The 10417-nt window shown below is 38.9% G+C and overlaps 1 protein-coding gene across 1 annotated transcript in view; it reads right to left on the bottom strand.

Moving 5' to 3' along the window:
• Positions 1-2725: 2725 nt before the first annotated feature.
• The window catches only part of LOC104472415 (chondroitin sulfate proteoglycan 4-like), a gene marked incomplete at its 5' end in the record, with an annotated part of 25259 nt that continues 17567 nt past the window's right edge, over positions 2726-10417 (bottom strand). The window contains 3 exon segments of the mRNA XM_010088096.1: positions 2726-4779; positions 5284-5467; positions 9193-9365. Of these exon segments, the coding sequence (XP_010086398.1) occupies positions 2726-4779; positions 5284-5467; positions 9193-9365 (2411 nt within the window).

Genomic DNA, 10417 nt, shown 5'->3' with positions numbered 1-10417 from the left:
GAATGCCCATTCAATTGAGGAGCTCCAATTGCATTGCTGTTCTCTTGACTGAGTTGCTATTACACTGTGGTCTCACTTTTTACCATCACCAGCACTACAGCAGCCCCTACGTTCCATCGCCACTGCACAATGAGCACTGCAACCTTAGGCACACCTGTCTTTATGATGACACGTTTAGCAAAATTTCATTAAGCACACATTTCACTTCCATATTTCTGTTCAGCCTGTCACGGGTAAACAGTACAGATTTTGTCAACAGACTCCAGCAGCCTTCATCACTGCAATATTTTGGTACCAAACTGGAGGCCTATCGCTTGGTCTCCTGATGGGTACTGGAGTATGATGTCTCTTCTGCTCTTGCCACAATTATCTCAGCAGTAAGGAAATGCAAGACAGGCTTCTTTAAGTGTCAGGAAAGTGTTAGATTATAATTCTTTACTCCTTCATGGAGTGAGGCCTTGGAGGAGGTGTAAAGTGATCAGGTTCCTGCTACCGGCTAGAAGGCACTGGAGGCAGGCTGCAGCAAATGCTCTGCTGACAGCTGGAATCTGGATGGAGGAAGCTGCTGTGTGCTTGCTGTTAGCAGAAGAGATTTCACAAAATGGCAAGAGACGTACAGCTGCAGTTCCATGAAGGACGCGGGGGTGTCCTTGCAATGGCTGGCAGCACCACCTCTCCAGCTGACGGTGTCTATAAACAGCCCCAAAGATTTTCCTTGGAAAAGCAGAAAAGGTCTATGATGCAGATTTGCAGTGGTTCATCAAGGACAGCTGAACAGCCCAGCCTTTTACACTGACCGTACTGCTTGAATCCAAACCTGCTCACACTGGCATCAGGGGAAAATGGTAATGACAGAAAAATAAAAACTGTGTATCAAGGTTCAAATACATTTTAGTTTGAGAATATAATGGGTTCATATCTTTAGTCCACCCTGGTCCACTCACTTGACCATCTGAAAATGGGGCTCATATATTTTCCACTGGCATGGACTACTCTCCTTGAAATGGGCTCTGAAGAATGCAATGCTTGCAAAATGCACGATCACAGCTGACCATGGCAGAGGAGGTAAAGATGAGAAAGACTGCCTCCACTGCTCCTGTGTTTAGTCCCCAGAACACAGCAGTAAGTGAAGACTTAGTGTGGTTCTCCTCATGGATGAAAATTTCCCACAATTGAAATACAAAAATTACAGAAACACAGTTAATCATCAACAATAGTAACAAAAAAACATCCAAAATAGTAGTGTGAAATGAATAGCACCAACAGATGCTAGGCTCATACATCTGTTCTATAAAAGCAAAACCTGTAGTACCTAAGCTCAAACAAAAATGTTATCCTAGTGGAGTGCAGAGCTGAGACTGCATCCTGACACTGAGCACGGTGTTTTTGAGAAGCTAACTGGAAGCTTTAACAGCACAAAAGTAGATCAGAAGTTCAGCGGTTAGTACGACACTGGTTAAGAGCACAGCACCATTCCCCTGAAGTCAGTTCATTCTCTGAAGTCAGCAAGAATTTTGCTGTTGTGCTCAGTGGAAGAAAGGCTGGACTTTAACAGGAGACTGCACATCACTTGAGCTTGGATTTCCAAAAATACAAAAATATTCCCTTTGCAGATAAATTATTGCGCTTTTTAACACCAGAGCAAAATTAAGAGTAGGTAGTACTTTTTAGATAGTATGTAAGGCACATGTGTTCAGGGTTCTAGGAGTTGAAGGGTAAATTGTGAAACTTCAGAAGGGGATATGTACTTCCTCACAGGATTGTTTCTGTCAATAGCTCCACAACACACGGTAGTATGCAGCAGAGTACTTGATTCTATTGTCATCTGCTTGAACACTCAGACTCCAGAGAGAGTTGTGTCTGCTTCATTTGAAGGCAGAATTTAGCCCTTTGTCAGGAGCAGCAAATCCCGATATGCACTTCCAGACATAGCCTAAGCCTAAAGATAATTCAGCAGACAGGCTGACTGGCAGATACACAATTTTTGCTATGTGGATTAGAGGTCATGGATGCATTTTACCAGTCAGCAGACATTAAAGGCTAGAGTTTGGTATCAAATGAGGAAAAAGAAAAACAAAAGAACAAACAGCACCTAGCAGTAAGAGTATTTTACCAGGATCCTTACATACTGTCACTGCTGTACTATTGTTGCCGAGTTGAATTCTAGATTTCCAGTTTAGCAACCCAGATGAACAACTACTAAAATAATCACAGCTTTGTTTCTTCAGTATTGGCCTCTGAACAGCCTTCAGGTCAAAATTATTGAGATTAGCACCTTGGCACTCTCTTACAGAAACAGTCGAAAGTTCTTCAAATAGAAATGGTGGTTCAGGAAAGAATACAAGACCTTTACAGTAAACTTGGTCCTTAAAAAAAAGTAATTATATTTAAAAGATATAATCCATGACAGAACACTCTGTTTTACACCTGTCATGGAAATAAAAGATATTGCATACACAGGTTGCACTCAAAATCTATGGGGTTAAATTCTGCATGGAATTAAGTGGGAAATTTGCTGAAGTACCAACTGGAAATCCTATTTTATGGCCACTGTAATTAGTAAGATTTTTATTATTATTACTTCACAGGTATTTTGATTTTGTCTAACAAACAGTGCATCATTTGATCTATAATAAATAAGGGTATTAAAGAACAAATTATATGTCAACCATGTATACTCTCTCTTCCATACTACATCAATTAGTATGACCAAAACTGGACATAACTACACCCAGTATTGATTGCGCTTCAAGGTTGGGTTTGTTTTTCGACAATACTGGATCATTTCAGGATCAAGGTTTAACCAGCTGTTTTGCAGAGACTGCTCTACAGTCGGAGAAACCACTGCAGGAAGCAGCTGTTCATGTCTTGCTGCCATGAACACTGAGGTTGTACTTCTCTCAACCCCCTTCAGGAGAGGAGTCACTGTAACACTGGGTACAGTCAAGCTCCGTTCCAGACACTGACCTGGACTACTGAGGACTGCATCTGTTTGACTTTTGACATGCATTTTTGTCTTCTCTTTCTTCTGACACACGAGGAAAATGCACACAGAAATAACAGCAACAATGAGTAGCACAGACACCAGGACCAGAGGGATAACGACGTACCAAGGGTTGCTGCTTTCACCTGCTTGCTCTCTGGGACTCCTGGCATTAACCTGGGTTGTGGTCTTAGTCCCTGCTGATCCCCTTGTTCCCATTGCCAGATTTAGCAATGGACCTTCCTCATGCAGATTTCCCCAGCGATTCTGCCCTGGCCACATGGTTGGCCCAGTCTTCTGCAGTGCTACTGCAGGCTCTTCGTTCTGAGGGGAGGCTGGTGCCTCATCCTTTGAGGTAGTGTGAATCCTTAAAGTGGTAGTGCTGGTTATGGAAGGCATTTCGGCTGTAACACCCTGAGCAAGTGGAGGACTGTACGGCACGATGGAATACTGAAAACAGCCGACAGCAGGCTGCACAGCATCTGCCTTGAGTATAAACATGAATGAGTCATTTAACAGATCAGTGCCCGTCATATTCGTATCTATGTCTAGAAGCACAACACCACTATCAATGTCAGCCTGAGTGAACGTCTGAATATCTTCAAATGCTGCATCATTCACAAACCTTTTCTTTACAATTCTTCCGTGAGATGGAGGTACTATCACTTCAAATCTAGGATTACTATCTGTCAAATTAGCTAGCTCAGAAGCATCCAGATCACTGCTACTGAACTTATAAGCTGCTTGATTTGGTATCTGCATGTCAGATACAACTCGTACTAAAGGCTTCACTGTGATGTTCAGCACTTGTCCTGTTAGATTGCTTTCTGCAGTGAAGAGCATAAACTCCACTACTTCTTTGGATGCAGTGAGATTTGTCAGGTGGTAAGACAGCCTTCCTGAGTACAAATCTGCCTGCTCAAATTTAGTTACCTGCTCAGTTCCAAGCATCAAGTGCCCGTATTTGAGTGGCTGAGTTATTTCATACATTATATTAGTGCTTTTTCCATTTGTGACAGCGGAAAGCTGCACATTAGTAATAGTGACAGATGTCTGGCCCTGTGGAAGTGCAACATTGGTGAGGTTGACCAGGTCAAGACCAATTGGTATGACTTCAAGACTGAATAGTTTGTATAAAGGTTGATGTTTACCATCAGTCACGCTGAAATAAAACACCCCGGAAAATGAACTTCCATCCTGTACAAACCAGACTTTACCATTGTCAACATCAGCTTGTGTGAAATCCCTTATAGAGACACTGAGATTGCTTTTCATTGCTAAATAACCATTATTGGGGTTGCTAACAACTGTGTATTTGAGCTCGGCTGGGGTATTATCTAGATCTTCAACTTTCAGATTCTCTGACCCCAGCACTGACACATCTCCTTGTAGGACTCTCAAGTGCAGCCTTTTAGTCTTCAGTTCTGGAGCTTGGTCATTCACTGGAACAACAGTGATATTAAACATCTCCTCTAAAACTTCACTATTGGGCTTTGTTGCAGACTTGCTCTTTAGGTTTAACCAAACAGCAAAAGTGAAATTGTCATTAAGTGATTCAGAATTATCGTGTACATACACAATTCCAAATTTGTTAAGTATGTGTTGGGAGAAGTTAGGTTTTTCTTTGGTAACGTTTCTTTCTCCAACAACAATCACGCCATGTTGAGGTAAAGATACAACTTGATACCAGACTTCATACATGGAACGCTGTACCTCAGGCAGCTTAACCAATAGATTTGAAGCATCTAAATTTGTCTTGTTGATTAATACTCTACCTCCTTCCTGGACTATGGCACCTAGCAGAAAGGAAAAGAGAATCTTAGAGATTGAGTATTTTACAATTGCAATGTTTCCAAAATTAGATATCAAACACTGATGATGCTCAAAGAAGATTCTCGTTCATGGTATCCTTGATTTCCATATGTCATGGCTAAAAATACTTTACCACTATTTTAAAAATACAGTCACATACAAGAGATAAGATTTTCAATTGATACATACATTAAGATTAAAGAAATATCAGTATCTCTAAGCTTCTGACAGAGTTTTCACCTACTGTTTACAGCAAAATGGAGAATACCCACTACAGCAGTAGTAAGGGTCAAACATAGGTAGGAAATCTAATTTTTAAAAATGCAGTGATGCAGTTTTCCAAGCGACTATCTACACTACACTCTGCAACAAAAGTATTCTGGTCATTTGTTACTGAAGAGGAAGTAGTCTTTGTTTTTTCACATCTGCTCTTTGGAGCCCTGATAGATTCAAAATAATATGGAGCCCAAGCAGCACAGCATCATTACCTGTATTTGCCAGAAGACGACTGTTCTTATCATGCCTGGTAATTTCATATGAAATGACAATATAGAACACCTGGAGGTCCAAAGCTGATGGTGCAGAGAAGACAGTAAATGTAAAGAAATCTTCTGCACTCCAGTCAGCTGACTCAGCATGTAAGTGCTCATACATGATCACACCTTCATCCACCTGTTTAGGGTAAAGAAAAGCCATAGGTATAAGAGGTGAATAATTTTAAACACAGCAGTGTAAAGAGAGAGAAAAAAACCTCTTAAGAACATTGTTCAAGAGGGGCCTTTGTAACTTAGTCCATGCACAGTGTATATCTAACTTAATTATCTTGCATTTCGCTTTCTCTGAAGATGGGCTCTGTGTTGCCAGACAAATATACTTGAAGGAACGTGAAATGTTACTGGGCGTGAATGCTTAGTAAGGGCCTTATGTGAGGAACAGATATACAAAACTTTGAGAAACTTATCTCAAACTAGCAATGGTAATGGTGAACAGGAGCTCACCTGGACTGTACTGCTAGTGAATAGGAGTATCATACGTTCTGGATTTTTTCTTTATAAGGATACCCGCAGGGCTGGACTCATTGTCCTGAAAAAGCATATGAAGGACTGAAGGCTCGAAAAGGACTTTGATGAGGTTTTTCATGGTGAACAGCAAAAGATATTTGGTAAGAGACTATGGATACTGGAAGGAGGTGCAATGACCATTGAAATATACTCTCATTTATAGCCAAAGAGCGGATGGGATTATGTGGTGGAAAATTTCTACATCACAGCAAGAAGTGTATTCCTAAGCATCAGGAAGGAACCTGGCTTGCCCTATACCTGCTTTCACTGACCTTGCAGATTATCATACTCAAGGGAATCCTATCAGTCCCACCATGAGGATTTAAGCTTCAAGGCAGAATACGGCAATAAATCTTCAAAGAAACACAAATTTATAAAAGAGACAACCATTTATCTCTTTAGGCCCAAAAGCAACAAGCAATATTTTCAGACTAGGATTCTCATCAGTTGGAACTACACTCGAACTTGAAAATCAATACCGTAATACATTGAAACTACAACAGGATAACCAGAAGACTAAAACACTTACTAAATCTCATCCAGTAGATTCAGTGTCTGGTCTGCTTGTTTATTCATTCACTGACCTGGAGAGAAGACAGCTATACCTATTAATTCCTTGGTAACTTCCCACGCAACTACTGACCTGCGTTGCACGTGTTAGTTTATAATGATCAAAGAGATCTCTGTCTGAGATGGTGCCACTTCTAGGCTTACTATTTGTAACGTACTCTACATAGTTTGCAAACACCCTGAAGGAACTCATTAGCACACATTCCCATCACATATGCTTGAAAGGTGTGAAAAAAGAAAACAAAAAACCTCCTGCTACTACCACAGATGAAGCACTTTGGCACTACAGAATCAGAGCAGTGAATATAGCGTGCACTAATCCTAAAATCACTGCAAGAGCCCCCACTGAGATCACTAGGGAAACAGGGTTTTCAGAGTCAGTTTTCTCAGCAGCCTCAAAACCATCCCATCTTATTGTCTAAAAAATTCAGACTGATGTGGTAAAATCCTATATGCACAACTACAGGTTTATGCTTTCCCTATACTGATGTAATTCTTAATGGCTATCATAGAAAAAAACAAACAAAATTGATAATAAAAGGATATGTTGGTTCACGATAACTTTCCAAAGCACGCCTCTAGGGCTTCAAGTTGGAGAAAGCAAATTGTTGTGACAAGAACAAGCATAATATGCATCCTTTAAATTCAATGGTGTTTAGCATCTTACTAGGGTTATATTTTTTTTCAATTGGAAGCCCATGGCAATATCTGGGCTTAGAGGAAGATGGAATTGGTGAGGATTTCTGTGTTTACCTCTGCAATTACTTCAAATATAATGCAGAAATTGTGGCTTGCTGGAAGACACCATAGAAAGTACTGACACAGAAAAATCCCAAATATCATGTTGAAAACTACTGTGTTATTCAAGTGTGTTTAATGTGCAATTAGTTTTCTTATATTGTCTGAACAATAACTGACCATAAAAAAATTTATTGGAATGCAAGAGTGATTTAAACTCTTTTTTTTCTTTTTTTTTTCTTTTTTTTCTTTTTTTTTTTATTTTTTATTTTGGCAATGAAGCAACAAACCACAGGACATAGGCAAGAGTTCAGCACCATAGCAAAAGTGCTAACTACTCTTATAAGCCAGCTGCATAGTACTTTTCAGAAGTGAAATTTTAAGTTCCACAATACAGAATGAACTCAATGAAAACTCAAAGAACTAAACTAACACAAAATATTTCAGTTCAAATCAGATTTACAAGCTTCTTATTACCTAACAGAAATTGAATGTCTTATTCTCCATTACATGGAGAATATACAATGTTTGTAATATCAATGTCATTTTCTCACTGATGCTTAACTTCATGTGGCTATAACATGCTAGACAGTGAAAGTTTATTTAGTATCTCTTTTCTCTCCCTTATACCTCATTCTCTACAAGCATAAAGAGCAGCCTGGTTAGGATACCTTAATTCTACCTGCAATAAGTCACTTAGCTCTCCTTCTTTGAAGTGAAAATGGCCAACACAAATACCTCTGATAGAAAAGAAAAGCATATGCATTATTACAGCTCAAATCCTTACACAATCTACAAAGTTCAAAGGAAAATTAGCTATACCTTAGTAAGAACTAAAGCTATAGACAACAAGTGGCATGTTCTGACATGGTACTGTCTGATAAAACCCCTATGAAGATTGTATGCATAGGAAAAAAAATAAAACTTCAAAACCTTAGCTGAAAAATTTTCTGTCTGACATGCTTAACTGTTTCATCTAATGCTCATAAAAATCACACATTTTTGGAATAGAAGATAACAGTGTCATTATACAATTCATGTCTCTCATAATGTAAGATGAAACTCAGCAACTATTGCAACAAGACCAATAACACAAAGGGATTAGAATATACGTTTTAAGAGAAACATTCTGTGTTCATCTTGATTTATAAAGTTCAACTAGAGTTTCATTCCACTACAGTCCTTGGTCAAGTTGTTTCAAAGTTTGATGATAACTAATAAAAATGTCAAACTTTTTTCCAGGTTTTATTGGTCAAGTTTCAATTTCTGGCCAATAGATTTTCTCATTCATTCATACAGCAAATCAAACAGCCACTTTTAAAAATCTGTAGATGTAGATAAAAACAAATTATCTCTTAATTTGTCCTCCAGAAAAGTCAAGAGATTGAGCTCCTTTTATCTCCCCAGCTTAAGATTTTCCGAGAATAACTTACTGCACACAGAGCACACAGTTATACTTGGATTCTGCACAGACATAAGTAATTTCTTTTCAGTTGCAAAAGAATGTTTTCCATCAAGCTACATGAGCTGCCACGTTTTACTCAATCAAGTATGAGACCCTGTATCACAGTTAAGATTCTTTAAACACTTAATATCACAGACAATCAAGTCAATAAAAGTCCTCTTGGGGACACCCATGAGCACTGTGTACAGCTGAAATGAATCTGACACTTGGACTTTCAATAGAGCAAAAGGCTATTCCTTCTGCCAAAAACTGAAGGCTTCCAACCTTGGACTGCTGGTTAATGGCACCAGAACAGCTCTTCTTGAAAAACAGTTACAAGCAAAACAGTGGAAATTGCCAAGACCCTGCTAGCATCCAAGCAGAGGGGGAAAAAGGCTCCTCTTGCATTCATTACTAGATGCCAGATATTTAATGACACAGCAAATCTGGGTGATTGCACTAATGGGTCACATATGCCTGGTTACTTAACAGATACAAACGGATCAGGCAAAGAAGAAGCAGCTGAGATGTCCCTTTAAGCACCAATCTGCTCCTGAACTAGTTATTATAAAGTAAATGCTTACCATAGACTGTGTAAAACTGAGGATTTCCTGAGCGGTATTATCAGAATTTACTCTGATCAGCCTTCCAAGTTTTGGGGAAGTTACAATCATAAAAGTTATAGTTCTGTTTCCTGCATTGGTCACATCATTGGTTACAGCTTTCAGATCATATTGTGAAATAGGTTTCCTGGAACCTAAAAAATGTAAATGATAAGTAACATAGATTTGCAACAGCAATTTTTCACGAACAGTAAGTTTTGCATGCACAACTCACCCTCTTATCTAGGTACTCTACTTAGCGTTTTACAGGATCAGCAGGTTTACCCTTTTTCTAGTTACCTTCCAGTCACAGCCCTTCCACAGGTTTTTCAATCAAAAAGCCCATCAGTATGATGTACCTTGGTTTTTCATTACAGAAATAAAAAACTGCAGTTCTCTTCAGCACATGTAGCTGCTAAATAACAGGTTCTCCAAAACCAATACAAAGTAAGGAGTAGAGTGTATGTAAGAAGCCCTGTTCCTATATTACATGCCTAGAACTGAATTCAAACTCCAGCTGAAGTCACCATTGTTAATGTTTTTGATAATCCCAGTGGCCCACAGAAGGCCAGGTGATTTGGCAGGGAGAAGCCTTAATACAGCAACGTTTCTAGTGAACACACAAACCAAAATCATTACCAGAAGCCTGAAACACACTTTATCGATGTGAAAGATGATTTTAATGAAATGACATCAAAAAATAAATACTGAATTAAAGAAATTAGGAAGAACATCTTACAACAGAAATAATGGCCTGAACTGAAATAATGTGTTATTAAGATGGACAGAGAATGAAGCGTAACAAAATCCTTTTAATACATAGTACCACACTAACCAGTACCTTTTGTCTTAATTATTATAAAGACAATGAAGGGCTTTCCAGCATTTAGGCAAACCAAGACAATTTTTGACATAGCTGCGACAAAACCAAACCTAGTAAAAAAAGTTTTGTCTTCTTTTTGATGTGTTGTTTCATGGTACACACTCAGAAAACTAAATCTCATGGTTAACAATACTTCTGGAGGAGCAATAGATTTCCACAATCCTATTTCCCCTGCTCCCGCTTCTGCCTCCATTTTTACATTTTCTTTTTTCTTGAGTACAAGCTTTTATAGGTTATCAATGTATAATTTCAGGTACTAGCAGTATACGTCTTTTAAGTCTACATTATCAATCCATCTTCAATAAAGCATAATGTGTCTACAGG

The sequence above is a fragment of the Pterocles gutturalis genome, unplaced genomic scaffold (genome assembly GCF_000699245.1).
Source record: "Pterocles gutturalis isolate BGI_N339 unplaced genomic scaffold, ASM69924v1 scaffold53431, whole genome shotgun sequence".
In the NCBI taxonomy this organism is placed as follows: Eukaryota; Metazoa; Chordata; class Aves; order Pterocliformes; family Pteroclidae; genus Pterocles; species Pterocles gutturalis.
The sequence above is the reverse complement of the archived record's forward strand: the minus strand, read 5'-3'. Positions and strand labels throughout refer to the sequence as shown.